Source organism: Felis catus, chromosome A3 (assembly GCF_018350175.1).
Source record: "Felis catus isolate Fca126 chromosome A3, F.catus_Fca126_mat1.0, whole genome shotgun sequence".
NCBI classification, from domain to species: domain Eukaryota; kingdom Metazoa; phylum Chordata; class Mammalia; order Carnivora; family Felidae; genus Felis; species Felis catus.
Window position 1 is genome coordinate 118,502,297 of NC_058370.1, and position 26,906 is coordinate 118,529,202.

Here is a 26,906-nt window from a genome sequence, read left to right on the forward strand (position 1 = left end):
GCAGTATGACAGAAATTCTACTAGTTGCATGAACAGAGTCTCTAGGAGGCAACCATGGATGACACCCAGAGACCTAATAAGGTTGAAGACTTCACAGGGAGCATCTGACCTGTGAGGGTAGGGAGTTTCCCGGTTGGAAAACAATGGGAAGGCAGATCAGCAAAGGGAATAGCTTGAACACAAAAACAGAATAGGCTTTAAAATGTGTGGCCAAGGGGTGCCAGGGTGGCTCAGTGGGTTGGGCTTCTGACTTGCGCTCAGGTCATGATCTCCTGGCTTGTGAGTTTGAGCCCCGCGTCAGGCTCTGTGCTGACAGCTCGGAGCCTGGAGTCTGCTTCAGATTCTGTGTCTCCCTCTCTCTCTGCCCCTCCCCTGCTTGCACTCTGTCTCTCTGTCTTTATCTGAATGATAAAGCTGCAAAGGAGGTTGGGTTAGGGCCAGATTGTGAGCCTAACCATTGTGGTTAGCCTAAAAAAATGGAGAGTCACCCATTTTGTGTGTACATGTGTTTTATTGAGAAATTTCAAATAGCTCCACAATAGAGTAAACCATATTAAGAATCCCCGTCCCAGATACAATTACCAAGATTTGCCACATTTGCTTTCTTTTTCCTTTTTTATCCTTGCTGAAGTTCCTTTACAGTAAATCCCAGATATTGTATCTGGGATTCACTCCTACAAACCTCAGTATGTGTCTCTAAAAAAATATGGAAGTTTACCATTGTATTGTTACACTTACTAAATTTAGTATTTGTCCAGTCTATAATCAGATTTCCTTGATTGTCTCAAAAACTGGATTTTTTACAGTTGGTTTGTTTGAATCAGGATCCAAACAAATCTACACATTACATTTGGTTATTATGTCTTCAATTTCTTATAATCAAAAGCAGTCTCTTCAAGCCTTCCTCCTTAGGACATTGACTTGTTCAGATATCAGATCATCTTATAAAATATTCCCTACTCTGGATTTGACTATTGGTTTCCATGTGATGTCATTTAATTCATTCCTCTAACCCCTCAATTTCCATTCAACTTTTTGGGCAAGAATACTTAAGTGGTTCTGTGTTTCATACTGCCTCACATCAGGAGGCAAATAGTTGTTCCATGTTCAGTGATGAGTAGGTCCAGTTTTAGTCTTTTTTTTTTTTTTTCCTTTAAGTTTATTTTGTGAGAGAGAGAGAGTGGGGGTGGGGGGAGGGGGGACAGAGGGGAACAGAGGATCCCAAGCGGTCTCTGCACTGACAACAAGAGAGTCTGATGTGGGGCTTGAACTCATGAGCCATGAGATCCTGACCTGAGCCAAAGTTGGACGCTTAACTGAGACCCCCCAATTTTAAAGTTTTAAATATTAAAATTTCTCAAGTTTTCACTTAGTGGTTTTATCTACTGGTGGTTATTGCCTGAATTATTTCATTAGAGGCTGCAAAATGACTTTCCCCCCTAATTCTGTCCTTTCTATATTTCCTAGCTGGTAATCTAAAAAGAATTCCTTCTCAGTAGTTATCCTGAATTATATTTCTTCTTGGAAAGACAAGATAAATGTTTCTTTCCTTTTATTTGCTTGTTTCAAAAAATTGATCACTATTTCCAGTGGCATACAATGAGTAGTTTTTGGTTAGTTGGCTTTCTCTCCCTCTCCCTCCCTCTCCCTTTTTTAAAGGATTATTAACTCGTGGGTTTTTTATTTATTGAGCATCTTAATCATTAAAATTAAGCAGAAGATCTACAGGGTCAACTCTATACTTTAGAAAGGTAACTGATAAGAGATTAGAGGCAGAGGAACAAATCAGTTGAAAGATGGCCTGTCAATCAAAATTACAATTGCACCTAAACTTTTGGTCCAGCAACTCTGCCTTTAGGAATTTATGCTACCTACCCATATAGTTGCTCATGTTTGAAGTAACAAGGTTATTTATAGCAGCATTGACTAGAAACCACCTAAATATCCAATAATATTAGCAAGTTGACCTTTGAACAACACAGTTTTGAACTGTGTGGGTCCACTTATATATGGGTTTTCTTCATTACAGTACAGAACTATAAAAGTATTTTCTCATGATTTTCTTAACATTTTCCTTTTTCTAGCTTACTTTACTGTAATACAGTATATAATACATATTAACATACAAAATACACGTTAATTGATGGTGTATGGACTTCCAGTCAACAGTAGGCTATTTAGTAGTTAAGTTTTGGGGGGAGAAAAAGTTAACATGTAGATTTTTCCACTACTACACTGGTGTTGGCACCCCTAACCCCTGTGTTCAAGGTCAATGATATACTACATTCATATCATTACTAAGCAGTCATGATAAAGAATGAGGAAGGTTTTATGTACAGAAATGAAACAATCTCCAAAGTATACTGAGTTAAGAGAAGCCAGATACAGGACAGTGTTTGAATTAAAAGGGGAAAGATTTATATGCATTTGCATATGTGCATGAATATATAAAATATTTTGAATCTGTAACAAGGAACTGCTTGTGTGGATGTAGAGACAGGTGGAGGCCTTCACTTTACACCCTATGTATCCTTTGAATTTTGAGCCATGCGAATATCTTACTCCAAAAATGAATACAACTAATATAAAAGATTTTGCAGTAAAGTCAAACATAGCCTAACTGAGGCAACAGCTCCTCCCACGTTTTTCTTAAATGTTTTGTGTAACCAAGGGAATGTAATAGGTGAGATTTTGGGGGAAGAGAAAGGCTGGTTTACTCCACCTCTTCTGGTCCCTATTTATAAATCTTGAATTCTCCCAGTTGATAGGTGGAGACCTGTGAAGTTTATATGGCTTTAAAGGTCTCAGGAAAGGGCAGAAATTTGTTACCTTTTTTTCTTTGTCCACCAGCATCCCACCTCCCCCATTTTTGTTTTTTTTTAATGTGTATTTTTGAGAGAGAAAGCATGGGGGGGGGGTGTTCTGAAGCCAACTCGGCTGACAGCAGAAAGCCTCTTTCGGGCCTTGAACTCACAAACCTGAGAGAGATCATGACCTGAGCCGAAGAGCGTCACTTTACCAGCATCCCACCTCCCGGGAATGCGGCAAGGCCTATGCCCAACCAAGGCCAAGGTCCAAGCCTGAGGCTGAGGCGAGAGTAGCGTCCCCACGCCAGACTTTTCTACTGGCTCCCCTTCCCTGTCCTTTGCCCAGTCCCCCTTAATGTGGTTTAGTAGGGCCCATCCTTGACTTCACAAGTGGATGCCCCTCGCGGAGGCCCCAGTCATCCTCTGGCAGGCCGCGGCAGGGATTCCTCATCTCTCAGTCTGTGTCTTCGTCTGGGACTGCGCCGCGTAGTTACTTTCACTCCAGCCTGGCCCGGCTCGCCACGCGGCAGGCAGCCTTGACCGTTAGGCAGGCTTCCAGTGCTCAGGAACAGCAACCAGGCCTGGGCGCGCCGCACACTCGAGGCTCTAGTACCGGCCCCTTGGGAATCCGCGGGGCGCGACGACCATCACCGCGCAGGCGTCAATCTTCCTTTCTTGACACTGCAATTCCCAGAAGGCCACGCAGCGTCCCCTGCGCGGCTAAAGCCCAGGAGCTTCAACGGCTCCGAAAGGGCGCGGGACTCTCGCCGCACTGCATTGTGGAATACATAGTCTGAGAAAACGTCTTCGGGCACAAAGTCCCCACCAAGCTCACGTGTTTACCTTGTGCACTGGCGGCCGGAGGGGCGGAGGCGGGGGGAGGGGGAGGGGAAGGGGGGGGACAATAAAGAGTAGCTACCAGATTTCGTCATAAAACCGCGACCAGACAGGCGGCGCCATCTTCGAACTTGGACTTCCGGAAGGACTTTGGTGAGGGTGAGTGTACCGCAGCGGGGTGTGCGGGGGCCCCACGATTCCTCCTCCTCCTCCTTTTCCCATAGCACTAAGATAATGGGAACCAGCTCCCGGCTCCTCTCTTCCCTCTGCACAGCATCGCGATTTCCAGCCCCCGCGCTGCTGCAGAAACCATCACGCTCCCCACCTCCTTCCCTGTAGTGCAACCGGACATCCCTTATCCCTGCTAACCATGGCTCTTGCCTTCTTTCTCGACGCGGTGCGGGTAACACGGCATCCTGTGCTCTGGCCGCGTCGTTGGTAACATTGCATTCCTCGGACTCAGCAAACCTACAGTAGTCCTCGGCCTCAGAAAACTCAGGGCTCGCCCCCAGCCCAGGCTAGGGATGGAAGCTGCCTTCACGCCCATGACTGAGGAAGGGCAGACGGTCACCCCTAGAGTAGTAGCGGGTCATTCTCATTCGGCTGTGTCTCATCTTCCTCGATGAGGCTCTTTTAACCCCGGGGTTGTGCCCCGCGCGCTGCAACCCCATTGGCGCAGCCAAGGGCCAGTTATGTTTCCCTTCTAGTCCTTTTATCCCGCAGCAAGTTGGCTGACTGCTGGGGGAAGGCAGAGGTGGCGACTTCAGCCCCACCCTAGTAACTCACTTTGTTAGAGAGGTGTAGTGTTTGGCGAAGCCTCTTCGCCCTAGTGGCATATCGTTACACACACTTCAGCCATTCCTGTGCCTTGGTTACTTTTTGCCACCCCTTCTTATCAAATGTATTGTTTTCTTAGTAGTTTTTAAAAATTGGCTTATTTTTAAAATTTAAGTGCTTTAGTCTCAATCTAAGCAAGAAAGATGAAACCATGGGTTTCATGGACTAGAGTGTTTTATACAAGTTAAAAACACAAAATAAAACTCATTTTTGTATCATTAAAATAATCTTGCATACCACCAGCTGTACCATAGGAACACTTTGGTATTAGACCAAACAGTGTGTTTAAAGTAATTGCATAGTTGAGGAACTGTGTTAACTAATCATTTTCCTTGATTAGGGAAATCCTGGCAGCCTTGAAGGGCCATTCCAAACAAGTTGAAGGTGCAAATGTAAACTTTTATAAACTCTAGCAAAATTTATTAAACATCCCTTCCTTTACTTATGTCTAGAATTTGTATTATAAAATCATAAATGGAAATTAACCACCATACCCTGCTGCTGCCTTCTAGAGAAGTGAATTCTTGAAGGGATTTTTGCACCGTGAGAAGGTGGTCATTCAATTAACAAAGTTTAATTATTGCACTTACCATGTACCAGGTTCTGGATTCAGTAGTGAATCAGGCAAGATCCTTATGAAACTTTCAGGGAAGATACATATGGAGTAAGTGAATACCCATATCTCTTATTATCATAAGAAAATACCACATGGACTAAAGAGCTACGTTTAAGATTCAAAACTAGAAAAAGTATTAGAAGAACATAAAATAGGGTATGTTTATATCAGTGGGGTAGGAGATGCCTTTTTAAGACACAAACAAGTCATAAAGGAAAAGTCATAAAGAAAAAAAATTAACGCAGTAAATATAATTTCAGTTTAGCAAGAAACATTATAAACAAAGGTTTTTTAAAAAATATTTTATGGGGCACCTGAGTGGCTCAGTTGGTTAAGCGTCCGACTTCGCCTCAGGTCATAATTTAAGGGTTCGTGGGTTTGAGGTCACGTCGGGCTCTGTGCTGGCAGCTCAGAGCCTGGAACCTGTTTTGGATTCTATGTCTCTCTGTCTCCAACCCGCCACCTCTCGTGCTCTGTCTCTCTGTCTCTCTCAAAAATAAATAAACATTTTAAGAATATATTTTATTTTTATTTTATTTATTTTATTTTAAGTAGGCTTCACATCCAGTGTGGGGCTTGAACTCACAACCCTGAGATCAAGATTTTCACACTCCACCAACTGAGCCACCCAGGTGCCCCTAAACAAAGTTTTTTTAAAAAAGTAGAGACATAGTATTTGCAACATAAATAATTTCACAGATCAATAAGGAAAAGATTGCTTTGTACTATAGAAATATGGGCAAATTATAAGTACGGACAATTCATAAAAAAAAATAGATGTCCAATATATAAAAAGAAGTTGCTAACCTCAATCATTATCAGGACAATGCAAATAAATACAATAGGGAAGAATTCTTTCATCCATCAGATTGGCAAGGGTGTGGCAAAATGGGTACTGATATATGGTTAGTGGGATTACAAATTGACTTTTGTTTTGGTGAGCTGTTTGCAGTATCTATTAAATTTTGAAATGTGTATATCCTTTAATCCAGTACAATAATTCCACTTCATATCATTATTCTGGAAAATAATTTCTCATTAACGAAAAGATCTGTACTTAGATATTTATTGCAGTATTGTCTGTAATAGTGTTGTGATTCAGTTGTGCATCAAATGGGGATTATCCAAATGAACTATAATTCTATGGAACACTGGATAGTAACTAAGAAGAATGAGATAGTATTTGTGCACTGATGTGGAAATTCTTTAAGACATACATAGAAGTTCTCTTAACTGATACCTATTTAACTAGCTCCCTGTGTTAACTGACATTCCCCATTTCCTCTGTAAAGCATACAAACTGATGTTCATGGCACACTGCATACCTGAAGCCTATCGGCTTTTCTCCTATAGGCCTGGTCACTGTTCTCACTGGTGGAGTTGAATGCTTGCCAAGAGTCATTGTGATGGTCCTCAACATTTTTTATGTCAGTTAATTTGTCATTATATTTATATTATTGTGATATATGTTTAAATTTTAAAGATTTTGAGTATGAAAGAATTACTGTTTCTATTAAAACTAAGTTGTAATGTGGCAGATAAACAGGTGCTTTATTATTCTTTATATTCTACACATATTTACAAGTATTCTACTTCAACTAAAAGTATTATAAAGACAACTCAGAAAAGAAAGGAAACTAAGTTGATCCCTTGGGAAAGGCAAAAGAGGTACATTTGCAAGAAACAAAGAAGCATATGGGTGTGGGTGAGACAACTCTAAAAGACTGAGGAAATTTTGTAAAGATCTGAAACTTTATTGCACTTGAATTGCTTCTCAAGAAAAGACAATGTTTCAAGAAAGGAGTGATCAATAGCATCAGTGCTGCTAAGAGATCAAGTTAAAGGAAACAGAAGTGTCCACTGAATTAGTTGACAGCAGTTATTGGAGGCTTTAGCTTCAGTGATGGAAGGCAAAATCCTAGTCAGAATGAAGCAGGGTAATTAAAACATCACATGCAGAGAACTCTTTCAAAGTTTGACTGTGAGAGGGAGGAGGAACATGGGTTAAAGGGTAGTTGTATGTGTGTTAAGATGAGAATTATTGACATTACTTTTTTTAATGTTTATTTTTGAGAGAGAGAGTGCACATGGGCAAGTGGGGTAGGGACAGAGAGAGAGGGAGACACAGAATCGGAAACAAGCTCCAGGCTCTGAGCTGTCAGCACAGAGCCCAATGCGGGGCTCAAACTCACGAACTGTGAGATCAGGACCTGAGCCGAAGTCAGACACTTAACTAACTGAGCCACCCAGGCATCCCAGTAATTACAGACATTTAAATGCAGTTGGGGAGGCACCTGGCTGTTTCAGTGGGGCATGCGACTCTTGTTTTCAGGGTTGTGAGTTTGAACCCCATGTTGGGTGTAGAGATTACTTAAAAATAAAATCTTTATAAATAAATGAAGGAAGGAAGCAACCAATTGGACAATAGCCAATGGAAAGGAAAAGGATAAACAATTCCAGTGTCCCTAGGAGGTAGGGTGATGGAGCTAGAACACAGGTGGAGGTTGGGCTTAGAAAGTAGATAAAGGGTTCAGATGGAGAGAGTAGGCTTCTTGACCAGACATTGAAGTATTTCCCACATAGTGACTTTCTGGGTTTTGTTTTGGGAATCAGAGGCAAAATACCTGCTGAGAACCAGGGCATCAGATATTGAGGGAGAGGTAATGTGGGGGCTGCCTAGACAGAACGTGTAAGTGGTAGCACTCGGCACCTTAGATGCACACATGGAGAAGAAGGATGGTTGGTTCATCCAGGGCTTAAATTTTGCCAATTTTGCAGAGCAAAAAGATAAGAAAGGAACTTCACAATATCAACAAGAATCTGATTCAAATAAAGGAATCTAAGCTAGATAGGATGTGGCCAACACAAGGGAGAAATTGGAGAGATCAATAGATAGTGACTTGATATGGTTGGAGAATAGATATAGATTGTAGTTGAGCAGTCTGGCTATAAAGATGGGAGGTTGTGATCAGATAGTGGGATGTCTTTGTGATTTTGGAGGTTAAAAGGTTTTGTGTGATGACAAGGTCCAGTGTGTGACAGCAAGTGAGTAGCAATGGTTTAGCTGAATGTTCTGAGCTTCAAGAACAGTTTTTACAAGACAGGGAGAACTCTTGGTCTAGAAGTGGCATTGGAGACGAATTGACAAGACGCTGATCCCACTTTCTACTGTGGGGTAAGTGGGACATGAGAGAAGGAAAAACCTCCACTGAGAGCCTGGAAAGCTAGAAATTTCACTTCCTGGAATTTTTTTCCATCCAAGATTTTGAATATGATTTAGGTCTTGCCAATTAAATGTGCTCTTGAAGAACTCAAATTTGAACTTCAGTTTAGAGAGGAGAGAGCCAGGCCAGGAGGCAATACATATTATTGGTTCAGATTGTGGCAGTGGTATGATTCTGGATCTGGGAGCCAGAGAAGGGTCTTTCCTGTTCAGTTAGGTCACTTTCTGATCATTGCAGAGGCAATTCATGGAGCCATCAGCTGTGGCAGGAGCTTTGTGATTTGTGGGTGCCTCCTCGTAATCTGAAGGGCTTCGTGAAGACGCAAAGTGCTGGCCCCATCCCAGAGTTTCTGATTCAATAGGTCTGGGATAGGACTGGAAATCTGCACTCTAACAAATTTCCAAGTGATGTTGATGCTGCCTGGACCACCACGATTTAGGAACCACTGGTGTGAACCATGTAATACCCTATAATAAATTCCTTTTAGCTGAACTGGCTAGAGAGGATTCTGTTCTGTGCAGCTGAAGCAGGACCGATAGAGAGGTCAAATAATCATTTTATTCATGTCTTCCTGTCCTTATCTACTTGATCTGTCAATGGTTAAAAGAAGTAGTTCTTGTATTTCCTGAAGATTTTGCTTTATTTTGATGCTGTCATTTAACGTCTAACAGTTCATGACATTTATCTTTTATATAATTTGAAGTTTTATGACAAAGTATTCCCTCTTTGTCTCATTTAATACTTTCCCCCTGAACTCAACTCTGCTATTACCAAAACTCCTATTTTCTTTGTGCTTACATTTGCCCTATATATTTTAATGTATCTTTTGACTTACAGCTCTTTTGAGTTCCTTTGTATTAGACACCTTTTTTTGTTAAGTTTATTTATTTATTTTGAGACAGAGAAAGAGAGAGCAAGTGGGGGAGGGACAGAGAGAAAGGAGAGAGAGAGAATCCCAAGCAGTCTTCGCACTGTCGCGTAGACCCCAGTGCGGGTCTGGAACTCACAAACTGCAAGAACATGACCTGAGCTGAAATCAAGACTTGAATGCTTAACTGACTGAGCCACTCAGGTGGCCCTGTGTTAGACACTCCTTCAAAGCATATAGTTTGATTTTTTAAAATCAATCGAAATCTTTATTCTTTTTTTTTTTTTTTAAATGAATGGATTGATTTTTGGTCATTGTTATACGTATCTTTATCTTCTTTGTAGGTTTTTCTTTTCTTTTTTGTGTTTCTTTTATTTTCAATCTCTTATTGTACAGCCTTTAAAACAATTTTTTTCTGGTTTCTGTGGTCTGCTGGGTATTTTGGAAGCAACAGAGTATACTGCCTTTAGTTCTGTTAAATATCTAAATGGTATTAATAGCCCTTTACTTCTCCAGTTACCGATCTTACAAGCAAAAGCAGGATACTTCTTTGTCTTGGTCTACTACAGTCAGAAAATTCTTATTTTTACATTGCAGGGCCTTTCAAAATTTTAAATTAGAGTCTGTTTTATAGTGGTAGTTACCACAGTTGTTTAAACTCAATGTGTCACTGGGTTAAATGCTTACTGCAATCTTTATACCACAGCTTCTCTATTAGAAAGTTGTTGTGTTGCCTGGGTAGCTCAGTTGGTTAAGCATTTGACTCTTGATTTCGGCTCAGGTCATGATCTCACGGTTGGTGAAATTGAGCCCTGCCTCTAAGCATGGAGCCTGCTTCCAATTCTCTGTCCCTCTCTGCCGTTCTCCCCCACTTGTGTTCTCTCTCTCAAATAAACAAACTTAAATAAAAATTTTAAAACCTTAGAAAGTTCTTTGTATTGATTTGTCTTTCATTGGCTGAAGTAGGTCTTCAAGTTGATTTTTTAAAACTATAATTCCTAGAGACTTGCATATTGAGAATACCATCCTGTTGCCTTTATGTGAATGATGTCTCAGTTAAGTAAAGAATTCTCTTGACCCTCTTTGTGTTTCTTTATCTTCTGGCATCAAATGTTTCCGAGAACTCTGAGGCTGACCTGATGTTTACTTTTCTCTTTGTGGGAGAGATTTAGTATCTTCACTCAAGTATTTCTTGGTCTTGATTCTTTATTGACTTTTACTTGCCTTTTACACCTTAAGCTCCTCTGATTGATAGACCAGGGTCTTCATTTATTTCAGGAAAATATTCTATTTTTTATTTCAGGAAATTTTCTTCTGTTAAGTGGTTTTTTTCCTTGTCTTTTCTTTCTTTCTTTTTTTTAATACTTCTGTTCGCCTTTCCTTCTCTCTTGTTTAGGAACATCAGTTATTCATGTGTTGACTCCCTCCATCCTCTTTTTCATCTATATCATCTCACTAATCACTTTTATCTCTTTATAGCAGTACAGTTTTCAACATTTTGCTTCTCCCCTGGGTTTCATTTCATTTCATGATGATCTTATCCATTTTACTCAGTTTCTTTCCTTATGACTGCTCAGTCTCCACCTCCCCATTGTCTTCTTTTATGTCTTCTTGGATTCCACAGTATCTTTTTTTTTTTTTTTTTTAAGTATTATACAGACATTTTTTGTTGCAAATTTTCTTCTGTTTTCTGGAGGCTTTCTTTGAAAGGATACTTTCCATCTTTTTTCATTTGTTTGTGTCCTTTTGATTCTTTCTGTAGTATCTATGCATAGATTTCACGTGGATCCTTTTTATTACTAATTTTGAATGGAGTAGTTCTCTCAGGGCTTGCTATTTACTAAAGAACAGGGTAGATGGATTCTCATTGACCTCTATTTATGTTGGCGATATAACACTATGTCTTTAGCACAGTGTTCCTTAGCACCTGAGTTAGAGGATTGGCTATTTCTAATATGTTTCTAATATGTTTAGACTGTAGCTTCTTTAAGAGAGACAATTGGGAAGTTTAATTTGTATATTTCCTATGGTCTTTGTATTAACACACTTTTCAGCTGAGGCCAATGAATTATTTATTCTTAAGGCATGTACAGACCTATGGGGGGGTTCCTCCTGGGATTTGAGGTATTTCTCCCTTTTTGTCATAAAAAGGTATGTTATTCTAACCAAAAGCTGGGCCCTTGCAGAGTTCTGTGTTGCTCAGCTTTTTGGTTTGGTGGTCAATACTTTGTTTATCTCTGTCAGTTTACTTTGGTCCATGGTTACACAATTGATTTTCTGAGTTTGAAAAAAATGAAGATTTGTGACAATTATTTAGTTCATTCTTTTTTTTTTTTTTTTTAAGATTTTATTCTTAAGTAATCTCTACACCCAACATAGGGCTCAAACTCACAACCCCTGAGAGCAAGAGTCACATGCTCTTACCTACTGAGCCAGCCAGGAGCACCTTTAGCCCATTCTTCAATGTGGGAAAGGTCTCTTAATATAGTAGGATGTTCCTTAATTGTCTCATAGCCTTCCGCCTCCCCTATTCAGGTGAAAGATTGATGGCAGGCCACTAGATAACTCTTACTTATAAAATAAATTTGTTCCTTAACTAGTATTCACAAACATGGATTAGCTCTGGGCATCCTCCTTCAATGCGGTCTAAATTTTATGCATTTGGCAACTATTCTTTATAGTCTATTTTAGGAAGTTGTGGCCCTTCCCTGGATTCATAACAGGTGATCTTTCTTTTCTTTTCTTTTCTTTTCTTTTCTTTTCTTTTCTTTTCTTTCTTTTTTTAAATTTTTTGAGGGGAAAGGGGTGATTTATTTCATTGGGCTTTAGGGAAAGGAGTTGGATAATTGTTCATTCACTGCATTATCCTTACAAGAAAATATAAGAGCTTTAAGTTGGCTAAGCAATATAGTGCTTGGCACATAGTAAGCATTTAATAAATAAATGGTAACTTTTCTTATTATCCGTTCATTGCCAGCTCCACTAGTGTGTAGGTTCCATGAGAGCAGGGCCCTTAGCTGTCTTGCTTATTGTCATACTCCCAATTCCTAGAATAGTGCCTAACACAGAAGATGTTTAGTAATTACTGTTAAATAGTTCCCCCGGGGAAGTGGGAGGCGGTGGGTGGGATGGGAAGAGAAAAGACAGGAAAGTAGAAAAATCTGAGCTGGTGCAAATAGCTTTTGCCTTCTCCTCACGTGTATGTCTCTGTGCAGGGACAGCCATTTTAGGGGGTGCTGATGGATACCTGCGGGGTCGGCTGTGTTGCCCTGGGGGAGGCCGGCCCCGTGAGGAACATGACTGTGGTAGACTCTCCTGGACAAGAGGTGCTAAACCAGTTTGATGTCACGGCCTCTTCAGAAATAACCAGTGCTGAGGCTTCCATAGAGATGTCTTTACCTCCACCTTTGCCTGGATTTGAGGATTCTCTTGATGAGAGCAGGCTCCCTCCAGAACAAGAAAGCTTCTCCAGACTTGAACAGCAAGGTATGTGCCTTGTCCTTTAATCTTTTAATCTCCCCATGTTTAGCTTCAGATGACAGAGAGCAGGGTGAGCTCACAGGATCTTACCAACCTGGGTATGGTATAATCTCTGCCAAAGAGATTTGAGCTCTGGTCCCGTCTCACAGACCCATATTCTTCTCTACAGATCTTTCTTCAGAGATGTCAAAGGTCTCAAAACCTAGGGCCTCAAAGCCTGGCCGGAAGAGAGGTGGTAGGACACGGAAAGGCCCCAAAAGGCCCCAACAACCTAATCCTCCGTCAGCCCCTCTGGTTCCTGGTCTCTTAGATCAATCCAGCCCTCTATCTGCCCCCATGCCTAAGAAACGAGGTCGAAGGTCCAAGGCAGAGCTGCTACTGCTGAAGTTGTCCAAAGACCTAGATCAGCCAGAGTCTCCACCTCCAAAGAGGCCCCCTGAGGACTTTGAGACCCCTCCTGGGGAACGACCCCGCCGAAGGGCTGCCCAAGTGTAAGGATTGTGGGGCGCAGCTCGGTGGAGGGGGGGTCGGGGTGAAGGGAATCAGGGTGGGACAGATGTTGGAGAGCTGAGAGGCTGTGGTGAGGCGTCAGGTAAGCAGGGGTAACGTCTGGGTTCTGGGGACTTGAGCCATCTTCTAGCTCTTACCGCAGCAACTTCTACCTGTTGCTAAGTTTGTCTGTCTAGGAGGTTGCTTTTTGTGCCTTGTATCCTGTCACCTTTTTCAGTTTCCTCCAGGTCTTCGTTGCAATTTTACCGCCCAGTATATATCAGTCTCTCTGTGTCCTTCCATTCTTCCCTTGGCTCTTACTGATCTCTGTGGTAGAGTGAAAGTGCTTTTGGACTTAGAGTTGGCAGATCTGGGTTCACATTCCACAAACATGATCTGAGTCTTATCTTGGCCAGGTCTGTAACTTCCCTGGATCTCTGGTTCTTTATCAAAGGGGAAGGGAAAATTAATAGCTGCTTTGCAGGGGTCCTTGGGAGGATCCAGTGAGATAAGAATCAGCTAAGTATCTGGAAAAGGGGCTCTCAGTTAAGTGTCTGTGAGTATGGCTCTGACTCTGCCCTGTGCCACAGGGCACTTCTGTACCTTCAGGAACTGGCTGAAGAGCTCTCAACAACCCTGCCTGCTCCAGTGCCCCGTCCCGAGAGCCCCAAAGTGAGCAGCCCTGCCCAACCAAATAAAAGCCAGCCACAGGCAGCCTGTCAAGGTGGAGAAGAAGAGAATAACACTGCACGGGATGAAGACTTTGTTCTCCAGGTTGAGGCTGAAGATGGAAATGAAAGCGAGGCTCCAAGCGAGATCTCATCTGACCCCGAGCCTGCGGTGCCTCGGAGCACCCCACGAGGATCCACTTCCGGGGTAACTGAATGAATAAGAAAGTGGGGAAATAGGAGGATTATTAGGGGGTCTGCAGGGTGCCTAGTAACTGATGGCCAAAGTAGGTAAAGGAAGAAAGGGACACCCTCAAAAACAGTTGGGGCGCGGGGGGGCTGCGGGTGTAAGTACATGAGATTATTCATTCAGATACTGAGCATCTACTCTGCACTAGGAAACACATGTGACTGCAACAGCATTCTGCCTAAGTCCACAGTGTGATAGGTGCTTCACCGGGACTGAACACAGTGCTTTGGGCGTGTAGAGGAAGGTAGTGAACTACTCAGGCTTCCCAGAGAAGTGATGGTTGGGCTAGGTCTTGAGAGGTGAGTGGCAGTTTGCCAGAGGGATTGTTTTTCCCAGAAATTCCCGGGACAGGACACTAGAGCAGGCAGGGCTATTGAGAGCTCTCAGCAAGTTCCCAAGGGTGCAGAAGTGCCCAGCGGGACCTCGGAGGGTCTAGGGGAGAGCGGTGGGATCAAACTCAGGAGGATGGCCAGACGACCACTGGAGGGAGCCAACACAGGTGTTTGTACGTTTGTTGAATTGTGGTAAAATATACCACATAAAATTTGCCATTTAAAAATGTACGATTGAGTGGTGTTAGCGTGTCCTTGGTGTTGTGCAGCCATCACCACCACCCATTTCCCAAACGTTTTCATCATCACACACAGAAACTCTATACAACAAAGGTTTTTAAGTAGAAATATAATTAGTTAGGACAATAGGTCAGTCAGCAGTGGACAATTAGAAGACAGCTTCAGGTATCCAGGTAGTAATAGGGAGCGCCTGAATCAAGCCATGAAGCAAGTGAAGGTGGGGGACGGATGCAAGAGACGTTTGAGACAGTTAACAGCACTTGGCAGTCACAGGAAAGGAAGGAGTAGGAGTTTCTAACTTAGATGGTGCTTTCTTGTGCTGGACTTCAGGACAGAGGAGCAGTGGGGGTGGGGGAGGGGGGTGGGTGAGCAGTGAGGCGATGAGCTCACTTCCTTTTCTTTTGAAATTTATTTTTATGTTTTCAAAATTTAAGAGAGAGAGAGAAAGAGCGAGCACGAGTTGGGGGAGGGGCAATGAGAGAGGAGAGAGACAGAGTCCTAAGCAGGCTCCACACTGCTAGCACAGAGCCCAGCATGGGGCTTGAACTGTGAGATCATGACCTGAGCCAAAACCAAAAGTCAGATGCCCAACCAACTGAGCCACCCAGGCATCCCTTAATTTTTAAATTTTATTTAAATCCAAGTTAGTTAACATATAGTATAATAATGATTTCAGGAGTGGAATTGTGATTCATATTTACATATAACCCCCCATGATGAACTCACTTTCTGACATGTTGAATTGGCCTGTGGGCCATGGGCCATCCTACTAGAGATGTCTGGTAGCCAGTCATGTATGTGGGATCACTGCCTGCCTTGTCTCAAGTGCAACATTTAAGGGAGTCCCAAACCCTCAGTAATCAAGAAAAATATTTTGATGCAACATTTTAAAAAATAAAAATTGAGGGGTGCCTGGGTGGCTCAGTCGGTTAAGCGTCCGACTTCAGCTCAGGTCATGATCTCACAGTCTGTGAGTTCCAGCCCCACGTCGGGCTCTGTGCTGACAGCTCAGAGCCTGGAGCCTGCTTCGGATTCTGTGTTTCCCTCTCTCTCTCTCTCTCTCCCCCTCCCCTGCTCACGCTCTGTCTCTCTCTGTCTCAAAAATAAATAAGAACATTAAAAAAATTTTTTTTAATAAAAAAAATAAAAATTGATGCAACAGATTTATGATGAACAAAAATATCAAGGTTTTAAATAAAGACAGGAACTGTATTACTGATTTTTCCTTTTGCTTTAGGCTCTGCAATATGGCTTGGGATCACTGTAAAAGTCTAGAATTTGTAGAGAAGCTGAAACTGAGTAAAGCTTACATTTTCTAAGATATAAACTTGATAATCAGGCATAATGATGGAAGTCAAAGCTATGGGCATGGGGTGAGATTACCTGGAGTATGTGTATGGAGGGTTGAGGAGAAGACAGAGGGACTCGGGGAAATACCATCATCAACTAAACCTGTCAGAGGAGGGAGAGCCTGCAGAGGAATATTAGAGAGGCAGGAAGAAACAAGGAGACACTATCCCATAGGGCAGGAGTTTGAGGAAGCGAATGTGAGTCCTCTGAACCAAATGCCATGGAGACGCTGAGGAAGGTGAACAGAAAATACGTAACAGGTTCCAGGAACCTGGGTGGCTCAGTTGGTTGAGTGTCCCAATTCTTGATTTCGGCTCCAGTCACGATCTCACGGTTTGTGGGGTTGGGCTCTGCTTGGGATTTTCTCTCTCTCCCTCTCTCTCTGCGCCTCCCTCGTGTACACTGGTGCATGCTGTCTCTCCCCCCCCCCACCCCCCACTCTCTCAAAATAAATAAACTTCAAAAAATAAATAAGAAAATACATAACAGGTTTTGCAGAAGGTGAAGTCCTAGTAATGGTGGAAACATCAATCTTTTAAGGCACTGACAGGTCAGAGGCTAGAGAGGAAGTAGTACCAAGAAAAGTAAAAGCTGGGAAAGCTGTCTTCCGGGGACTTTCTCCAGTCTGTAAAGTTCTCTCGCTTATGTTTTTTTTTTTCCATTTGATCCTCAGAAACAGAAGCCACACTGCCGGGGAATGGCTCCCAATGGCTTACCAAATCACATCATGGCTCCAGTTTGGAAGTGCCTCCATCTCACCAAGGACCTGTGAGGCTTGAGGAGGGGGCTGGGGATGCGGGGGTGGTGTTGGCGTGCAGAGGACCTTCTAGAAGTGAGGCCATGGGAAAGAGGGAAGGCACTCACAGGGCAGGACACTGAAGACATTCATAACTAAAAGGTACCGCTCTAAAGGCAAGAGCTCCAGAGCCGTGCTGTCCGACATAAGCCACTAGCTGTGTGTGTGGCCATTTAAATGTAATTTCAAATTAATTAAAATGAAATTAAAAGTCCAGTTTCACAGCTGCACTAGCCACATTTCAATAGCTACTTACAGCTAGCGGCTAATGTATCCGTTGGACAGCACACATCATAGATCCCTCCCATCACTGCACACAGGTTACTGGACAGAGCTGCCCAAGAATTTCTCTCCTCCTTCACTAACGCTGCTTCTGTCCCTCCAGCCGAGAACAGAAGCACTCGTACTGGGAGTTTGCAGAGTGGATTCCGTTAGCCTGGAAGTGGCACTTGTTGTCTGAACTGTAAGTTAGACATTCTGAAGCCGAGGAGGGGGTGACACTCCTGGGATCAGAAGAGGGACAGGGAATCCTGGGGTGGGTGAAAAGTCTTCCACATTCATGCTCTTTCCTTTGCCTGCCCCCAGGGAGGCGGCGCCCTACCTGCCCCAGCAGGAGAAGTCTCCACTGTTCTCTGTACAGCGTGAAGGACTTCCTGAAGATGGCACACTCTACCGAATAAACAGGTGAAGATTGCATCTCTTTCTGGTTCTAGGAGATAGAAACAGGACAAATGAATGTTGAAAGGGATGACGTATTGGCCCTCTTCTTCCCCTGATGCTGTTCCAGTTGGTCCCAGGGTGGGAGGCCTTGCTAGACCTGGTCAACCCAGGTAGTTTGCAGTGCTCATCACTGCTGGCCAGACTGAGGGCAGCTACAGAGATGGAAGGTCAAACCCGTTTACAAGGTCACATCTACTCAGATAGACCTGGGCACACTGGCCCTGGAGAGCCCTGTGGTAAACCAGAATGCACAGCCTGTCACCTTTGAAGGTGAACTAGAGCTAGACAGGCTTTGGAAGGAAAGGAGGAAGATACAGATGGTGGCTAAGGACTATTGTCACCTGTAGAATGTTCTTGATATTCTGGCCCTTGCTTAAGCTAGCTCATACCAGCTCCAGGTGGAGCTCCCATTCTGTCCTCATTACCTTTTTTTTTTTAAGGCTTAATTTTTTGGAGCAGTTTTAGGTTCAAAATTGAGAGGAAGGTACAGAGATCTCCCATATACTCCCCTGCCCCCATACATGCACAGCTGCCCCATTATCAACATCCCCCACCAGAGGGTACATTTGTTACGATGAATGAGCCTACATTGACACATCATCACTCAAAGTCCATAGTGTACGTCAGGATTCACTCTTGGTGTTGTACATTCTTTGGGTTTGGACAAATGTATAATGACATGTCTCTGTCATGATGGGATCATACAGAGTAGTTTTGCTGCCCTAAAAATCCTATGTGTTCTAGCTACTCATCCTCCCCTCTAATCCCTGGCTATCACTGATCTTTTGACTGTATAGTTTTGCCTTTTCCAAAATGCTACATAGTTGGGTTCATACAGCATGTAGCCTTTTTCAGGTGGGTTTCTTTCACTTAAACATGCATGTAAGGTTCCTCCGTGCCTTTTCATTGTTTGATAGCTCATTTATTTTTAGTGCCATATAATATTCCATTGTTTGGATACTTATCCACTCACCTAATGAAGTCCTTATTACCTTTTATTAATTCCTTTCTTCATCCCATCTTTGACTTTTCTCTAGATTTAGCTCGATCACAGCACACCCAGAGCGCTGGGATGTGTCCTTCTTCACAGGGGGACCCCTCTGGGCTCTGGATTGGTGCCCAGTGCCAGAGGGGGCATCAGCTTCGCAGTATGTGGCCCTTTTCTCCAGCCCTGACATGAATGAGACACACGCACTGAGCCAGCTTCATTCGGGTCCCGGGCTGCTCCAACTCTGGGGCCTCGGGACCTTGCAGCAAGAAAGCTGGTGAGGTGGGGCTGGAACGCTGCTGTGGGAGGGTGGTTGAGGAGGAGAGAAGGATGGGGCTGGGCAGGGGCGCTGGGGCTCTTGGATTGGGTTGAGATGGGGCAGAGCACAGGCTCTGGCAGCCCTAGGCCCCTTCTCCCTACCCATTCTCCCCATATGCTTTCTCTCCTCAGTCCTGGCAACAGGGCCCACTTTGTCTATGGGATTGCTTGTGACCATGGCTGCATCTGGGACCTCAAGTTCTGCCCCAGTGGAGCATGGGAACTTCCAGGCACCCCTCGGAAGGTACCTCCCTGTTGGTTGTGGGATGCTTTAGGACTCAGAGTCAGAACAGAGAGGCCCTGTGAGTTCTCAGAGGGGACAGAGAGCGGTGGATGGAGTTTTCCCGGCAACCCCGTATCATTTCCAGGGGCCAAAACCTCAAAAGTTTTCTGAGAGGCTCTGAAGGCAGCAAGCCTCAGCACAGATGTGGTCTCCCCCTCTAGGCTCCTCTTCTGCCCCGATTGGGCCTCTTGGCTCTTGCCTGCTCAGATGGGAAGGTGCTGCTGTTCAGTCTGCCCCATCCGGAGGCCCTGCTGGCTCAACAGCCCCCAGGTGAGTAGTGCAGCAGGCGAGGGGGTGGTGCTGCTGCAGCAGGGTCTGTCCATCTCCCCTGAAGCCCCTCCTGGCCCAGCCTCTAGGACCAAGCCTTACTCGGCATCCTACACACTCTGACTTCACACCTTTTGTTCTCCACCTGTCTCTTTAGCAGTCTGCAAAAGGGGTACTCTCTCCTGCAGTCTTCTCACTGGGTTCTTTGAGCATACCCCCTTTCTCCCCCTTGCCTGCTGTGTGCCCTCAGGCCCTCCCCTCCTGCTGCCACAGCTTATGTGCTGAGCGTGATCTCCCCTGATCTCCTCTGCCACACTCTTCTCCTTCCCTCCTTCCCTCAGTCCCGTACTCACCTCTCCTTTCTTCACATAAACGCTTGCCTCTCCATGTACACATAAACACCCTCTCTTCATTGGGAAGAGAGGGAGAGAATATAGAGCTGAAGATGAGCAAGAAGAGGAAGGGGTTAGGGAAAGACATCTCCTATTTGTCAAACTTGATTTTCAACTGTCCCGAGTATTTAAAGAAGAGGGCACCCAGTTTTGAGCCCCGAGAAATGCCATACTTGGTGGTTTGGTGGAGGAGTGGGCTGAGGAGGGAATAGGCAGTGAGGAAGTGAAGACAGATGCGTAGACGATTCTTTCAAGTAGGTTGGCCGTGAAGAGGAGCACATGGATGAGGGTGGTGGCTGGAGGTGAATAAGGGGTAAAGGAAAGGTTTTGTTTGTGTGTTTGTTTTATTGAGTTAGGAGACTATAGTGCATGTTTACGTATGCATATGAGAACGATCCATTAGGGAGAGAAAGCAGATCGCTCAGGAGAAACGAAAGATAACCAGATGAGCAAAGTTCTGGAAAAGGTGAGAGAGTGGGGAGAGAGCAGAGTGGAGCAATTAGTCATTCTGATAGGAGGAAGGACACGCTCACTATAAGGGGGTGGGGGAAGGGGATGGGGCCAGGTAGAGGTAGATTCATCAATGTGCTGGTGGAGAAATGAGCGTAAGGGAAGGTCATTGTCAGATTAGGGGTGCTGATGTAAGAGCAAGGCAGATCAGGACTTCAGTCCTCTGTTCTCAGAGCATCGCTCTTCTTCCCTCACAGATGCAGTGAAGCCCGCCATCTATAAGGTGAGTGAGGAATCTGCTACCTTAGCCAAGGCTCCATCTTCTCGAGCCTCCCTTACTGATTCCACAGTGAGTCTCCTTCTGCCACTGAAAAACCACTGAAAAATCCTGCTGATTAAACACTGATTTGAGCCTTTGTGACAAATGGTAGGTATTCCTAACCCTAGGCCCGGCTCTTCTGTCTCTGCAGGTACAATGTGTGGCGACCCTTCAGGTGGGGTCTATGCAAGCTTCGGACCCCTCTGAGTGTGGTCAGTGCCTTAGCCTGGCCTGGATGCCCACCCGGCCCCACCACCACCTGGCTGCTGGCTACTATAATGGTAACAAAACAAAACAAAACAAAACATAAGGGGATGTTGCTATTTAAAGTTTATATATGCTTATTGTTTTTTGGTTGTTTCTTTTTTGGTTCAGTGTTGGGCATTATGTTCAAGCAGTGTAAAAAAAATACAAAGAAGGAAGAAGAAAGTCACTAGAAATCTTCTTTTCAAAAAAACCATAATTAAGAGTCGGTGAAGATCATTTCATGGAGTTCTGTATGCATATATAAAGATAAAAAGATCAGATGGCGAGAGAAAGAATTCTATGACCGTGGGATCATTCTATGTATTTTAAAAATATTTTTTAATGTTTTTTATATTTGAGAGACAAAGAGAGCACAAGTGGCAGAGGGGCAGAGAGAGGGAGACAGGATCTGAAGTGGACTCCATGCTGACAGCAGAGATCCCAGTGTGGGTCTTGAGCTCATGAACCATGAGATAATGACCTGAGCTGAAGTCGGACGCTTAACCGACTGAGCCACCCAGGTGCCCCCTATATAAGCTGTTTTAAAGATTTTGTTTTTAAGTAATCTCCACACCCAGCGTGGGGCTCAGACTCACAACCCTGAGAGCAAGAGTCACACACTTTACCCGCTGAGCCAGCCAGGCGCCCCTCTATAAGCTATTTTAAATGAAAATGTATGAAATTTAATTACACTTTAATTTTATAAAAGAAAAAGACTGGAAACTGAAAGATGGGCTAAGCTTCCCATAAATGTTCCTTCACCACAGAGACATCCATTCCTTAGGATCCTCTTGAGGTTAAAAAGAGGGGGAAAGAATGATAAAGAGCAGTCCAGTAGTTGGAGTTATCAGGTGACAATTTCATGGTCAGACCTCATCAGTAGCCTCAGCCAGAGGTCAGGAAATTAGCACGCTCACGCTTCTTCCTGGCCCTCTCGGTCTTCTCAGTGTTTCTTTTGGTACTGTGATTTTTCATCATTTGCATGCTGTCATTGTTGATGCTGTTTTGCTGTCTTGATTCCCAGTTATTTAACCTTATTTCTGTATTGAAATGATCATGTGTGTCCACCGTCCGTTCACCTCAGGCTGCCATTGTTGCCAAATTACTGATACGGCTCGGCTGGAGTTCACTGTCAATGAGCTTTTTCTTTTTTTTTTAACTTTTTTTTTAACATTTATTTATTTTTGAGACAGGGAGAGACAGAGCATGAACAGGGGAGGGGCAGAGAGAGAGGGAGACACAGAATCTGAAACAGGCTCCAGGCTCTGAGCTGTCAGCACAGCCCGACGCGGGGCTCAAACTCACGGACCGTGAGATCATGACCTGAGCCGAAGCCGGACGCTTAACTGAGCCACCCAGGTGCCCCTGCCAATGAGCTTTTTCAAAAAAGGTTCAGAGGTGCTACGTTTCCTGAGTTTTTAGCTACAAATATTTTCCCCAGCTTTTGTTGATTAAATTCTTACTGTTCCTTAATTTCTTTTCTTTTTATCAGAGTTCTACTTTTGATTACCTCCTCCTCCGCCAGCCCGGTCGGGGGCAGCTTTTTGGGTCAGCAGAGTTGGTTTCTATTTATTCGTTTGTTTTCTGTTTCTCCACATCTTGTTGCTTTTGGCTCCTTGCCTATTCTCTTTGTCTTAGAGCAGAGTTGGCAGACATTTCTCTAAAGGTCCAGATAGTGAATATTTTATGTCTTGTGGGCTGTTTGACCATTGTTGGAACTGCTCAACTCTGCCATTGAAAACTGAAGGCAGCCATACATGAGGTAAACGAATGGGTGTGACCGTGTTCCAGTCAGATTTTCTTTACCAAAGCAGGCAGCAGGCTGTATTTGGCCCAAGGGCTATAGTTCGTCAACCCTTGTCCTAGAGGGTTTATGCCTTTTAAAAAGCCCTTTGCTTTTATTTAGTAGGGAGTCCAGGCTACTGGGTGTATTCAGTCCAGCTTTCAACTGCAAGTGCCACACTGAGCTATTATTTTTTTGTTGATGAGAGTTGGAGCTAAAATATCATGGAGGGAATGTTGCCTAGATCATCGTGATCCACATATCCTTTCATAAGGGAGTCACATCTGAGGGTAAAAGGCAAAGGTCCTAGGAACCCAGAGGAAAACATTAGAGCAAAGAAGGGAGAACTTGCCTTTATTACCTACACATTCTATCCCTACCTCAGGCATGGTGGTTTTCTGGAACCTTCCCACCAGTTCACCCCTGCAGCGGATACGGCTCTCTGACGGCTCCTTGAAACTCTACCCTTTCCAGTGTTTCCTAGCCCATGACCAGGCTGTGCGTGCCCTTCAGTGGTGCAAAGCTAACAGGTACGGGACAGGAGAGCTGTGGCGTGGGAGGTGAAGCCTGGTCAGGCTGGCGCTCCCAGCCTTGCTCAGATTTGATCTGCTCCCTTTTCTCCCCTCTTTCCACAGTCATTTCCTCGTCTCTGCGGGAAGTGACCGCAAAATCAAATTCTGGGACCTTCGACGACCTTATGAACCCATAAACTCTATCAAGCGCTTCTTGAGTACAGAGCTGGCCTGGCTGCTCCCCTACAATGGTGTCACTGTGGCTCAGGACAACTGCTATGCCTCGTACGGCAGGATACACATAGGGGCTCTGGGACAGGCCCTAAGGGTTGGGGTGCAAAGTATGCCAGGTTGTTGTGGGGAGAGGGGAGTTCAGAGTTGGGCACTGAAGGAAACACTGAGGTAGTCTGCATTCTGGAAGGAACTGGGGAAGGGAAATGAATCCAATCTTGGAAAAAGGAAAGTGTGTTTTTCTTCCTCTTACAGTTACGGACTCTGTGGAATTCATTATATTGATGCTGGTTACCTTGGTTTCAAGGCCTATTTCACTGCTCCTCGAAAAGGCACTGTCTGGGTGAGCCCCTGTCTTCATTACACAGGAAAACGATTACTTTACTCACCTGCTGGTGGTCAGGAAGAGGCAGTAGTTTTGGATAGAAAAAGAGAGATGTATGGTAACTGTATCATCAGGGATAAGGGTTATGCATAAGCTCATTTGTATGTGTGTGTGTGCCCACCTCAGACTGTGTGCAGTTGTTACCAGTTCACAGAACTGAAACAATGAGTGAATGAGTGAATGAAAGACATCTGTCTCTTCTTATTAGAGTCTTTCAGGATCCGACTGGCTTGGGACAATAGCCGCGGGAGATATATCCGGGGAGCTCATTGCAGCTATATTGCCAGATATGGCACTGAACCCAATAAATGTCAAGCGACCTGTAGAGCGAAGATTCGTACGTATATGAATATTTAATGGCAGCACCATCTGTTGGGTCCTAATCCACGTGATCTCCTAAATTAGAACTATAAATTAACAGTAGGGTACAAATTTGTAGGAGGTCTCCCAGACCTGAAATTGTCTCTGGAAGTCTTTTTTAATGTTTATTTTTGAGAGAGGTGGGGGGGAGGGGGAGGGAGAGACACAGAATCTGAAGCAGACTCCAGTCTCTGAGCTGTCAGCACAGAGCCTGATGCGGGGCTCGAGCTCACAAGCCGTGAGATCATGACCTGAGCCGAAGTCAGATGCTTAACCGACTCAGCCACCCAGGTGCCTGGTCCCTGGAAATCTCAGCACAAAGTTGTACATAATCTTCTCTACCTTAGTGCATCTGAGCATATGTTCAAACATACTACCTTCTTCCATCTTTTAAGTCTCTCCTACCCAAAATCAATTTTCTCTTTTACTTTTATTCCGTCTTCAGTATTATGGAACCTAATGTCAGGGTCTCCTTTCTAGCCTATATATAAAGCAGATCTGATGCCATATCAGGACAGCCCTGAAGGTCGAGACCGTTCTGCTTCATCGGAGGCCCCCAACCCTCCCAAGGCTCGAACTTATGCTGAGACTGTCAGCCATCACTACTTGCTCTTTCAAGACACAGATTTGGTAAATTGAGGCCAAGAGAATGGGTGTGGCATTTCAAAAAGTAGAAAATGTTAGTCCTGGTATAGTAGGGCTTATTAAGGAGTTGTAGCCCAAAGATGCAAGACTAAGAAGCCCCTGGCTTTCTCTCTCTTGTTGTACTCCCCTCCCCAGGGTTCCTTCCACGATCTGCTCCACAGAGAGCCAATGCTGCGCATGCAGGAAGGAGAGGGGCATTCGCAGCTCTGCCTGGACAGGCTGCAGCTGGAGGCTATCCACAAGGTAAAAGCCTGGTCTCATCTTCTCCACCTTTCTTCACTCTCGTTTCGTCCCAACTGTGGACATAGGATCAGTGAAATGGGCAGTGAACACATAACAGAGACAGCTGAGAAGGGAAAACAGCTCTGGCGACCTCATTCTGCAAAGCATGATAGACATTCCTCATTTCTATCTCTCTCGCCCCATCGTGGTCTTATCCTTTCAGATTGGGGCCCTTTTTTTTCCCTCCTGTTACAGCTACAACTCACCCTAAAGCACCAACTGTGAGCATCTCTCTTTTGTTTTCTGTTCTCTGCACAGGTCCGCTTCAGCCCAAACCTGGATTCCTATGGATGGCTGGTATCTGGGGGACAGTCAGGGCTGGTTCGGATCCATTTTGTCCGTGGACTCACCTCACCACTGGGCCACCGTATGCAGCTTGAAAGCCGAGCCCACTTCACTGCTATGTTCCAGCCGTCCTCCCCTATTAAAGGGCCCGGCTTCCCTCCAACTAGCCATCGCCTTCTGCCCAGTCCCTAGTCGTGGTCCACACAGGACCTCTGGAATGAAATCTGCCAGGAACAAATGGCCCCCAACCACAGGGCCATAGGAACTGGGGTCTTCCTGGATAGTGACGCTGCCAGACCTGGACCTTTAGACCTGCCTTGCCAGGACTCCTTAGATACCTCTCCTTCCACAGACTCTGTCATCACAGGCCCCTGCGGGCAGGGGGGCTCTCCCTCCACAAACTCTCAAGGCTCCTCCACCTAAAACTATGGCTCATGAGAAACACTCAGGCCTGACCTAGGCTTGGGAGTCAAATTGCTCATATTGAGCATATTGTGAAGTGGGTAAAGCTGAGTAAAGGTACTGGGTGTTTTTGAGACCACACGTGAGTGGGTGTTTGGAGAACTGGAAAGGGTATCTGTATGAAGGCTCCTGTCTGACTATATTCCAGGATCCAGTATTACTGCCTTCTCAACTTCCTCTTCAAAGTAACCAACACACAGGCCCATGAGGGGTGACAGTAATTTATTGGATTGAAGTGGCTTATAGTACTTCTTTAACTGAGGAACACCACAAACGCCCCACCAGTAGAACAGTGGCTCAGATCTTACTTGCTCCTGCTTATGAAATATTCCCAATCACTGGTCATCTGACCTTACTCGAACACTCCTAGGCAGTCATGTTTTAAAAAAAAATCTTCCTTTATATCCAGTCAAAGAGTATACTTCTATACATGTCACCATGATTATTAGGAAATCTAGTCATTCTTCCCTGTGATTGCCCTTTTAAATATTTAAAAATAGCTATCATGTGTTTCCCAAGTCTTTTCTTCTCTAGATTAAATATCTTCAGTTACTTTAACCATTCTTTACACGTCATCATTTTTGGTCCTTCATGATCCTGGCACATCGTTGAGTTATTAAACATGTCTAGCTGCTTTTCTTTCAACTCTCCAGATAGGAGGTGTTTAGAACCCAAATACAGTAATGTGTTGTTGTATCTCCTCTTGTTAGAGTCCTCTTGTGGGATGCTGCAGACTCCTAGGGACTGCAGTACCGCCTCCTAAGCAGAGACAGACCCCAGCAATGAGAAATAGGCAAACCACAGTCTTGGAATGTATAGGAGTACAATCAAGTTTGGGGTGGAGGGGAGGGAGGAGTCAGATGACCTCGGAAGACAGAAAGAAGTACACAGCCAGCTCCAACTGAAGGGAGTGGAGATTAGTTTACCACCTACCTGGAACAAAACCCTCTGGCACTGTAGACTGGTTGGCCAAATATCTGTGAATAGCTTTCTGTCTCTTGGATTTGGGAATTTAGTGTATGTCAAGAAAAAGAAAGGAATCAAGCAGTTCCAATTTCCTTCCTGTACAGAAGAGGAAACAAGCTGGAGGCAACCAGACTATTAGCAGCAGAGGGACCACAACCCATGTCGGTGCAAAGGAGTCCAGTCTTCTACCGTCCCATTGTGATCGGGCTCTGGTTGTG

At 44.4% G+C, this 26,906-nt stretch overlaps 1 protein-coding gene across 1 annotated transcript; it reads left to right on the forward strand.

Annotated features, from left to right (window-relative positions):
- The first annotated feature begins 3,701 nt into the window (after window positions 1-3,701).
- GTF3C2 (general transcription factor IIIC subunit 2) lies at window positions 3,702-26,280 on the forward strand. Its single transcript, XM_006930408.5, has 19 exons — window positions 3,702-3,803; window positions 12,405-12,675; window positions 12,839-13,160; window positions 13,749-14,034; window positions 16,672-16,766; window positions 17,180-17,257; window positions 17,380-17,478; window positions 18,552-18,779; window positions 18,953-19,064; window positions 19,265-19,373; window positions 20,470-20,495; window positions 20,683-20,812; window positions 22,946-23,090; window positions 23,196-23,357; window positions 23,559-23,646; window positions 23,897-24,025; window positions 24,529-24,678; window positions 24,829-24,936; window positions 25,234-26,280. The coding sequence occupies exons 2-19, from the start codon at window positions 12,429-12,431 to the stop codon at window positions 25,450-25,452; spliced, it is 2,733 nt and encodes a 910-aa protein (XP_006930470.1). The 5' UTR covers window positions 3,702-3,803; window positions 12,405-12,428; the 3' UTR covers window positions 25,453-26,280.
- Window positions 26,281-26,906: the final 626 nt, after the last annotated feature.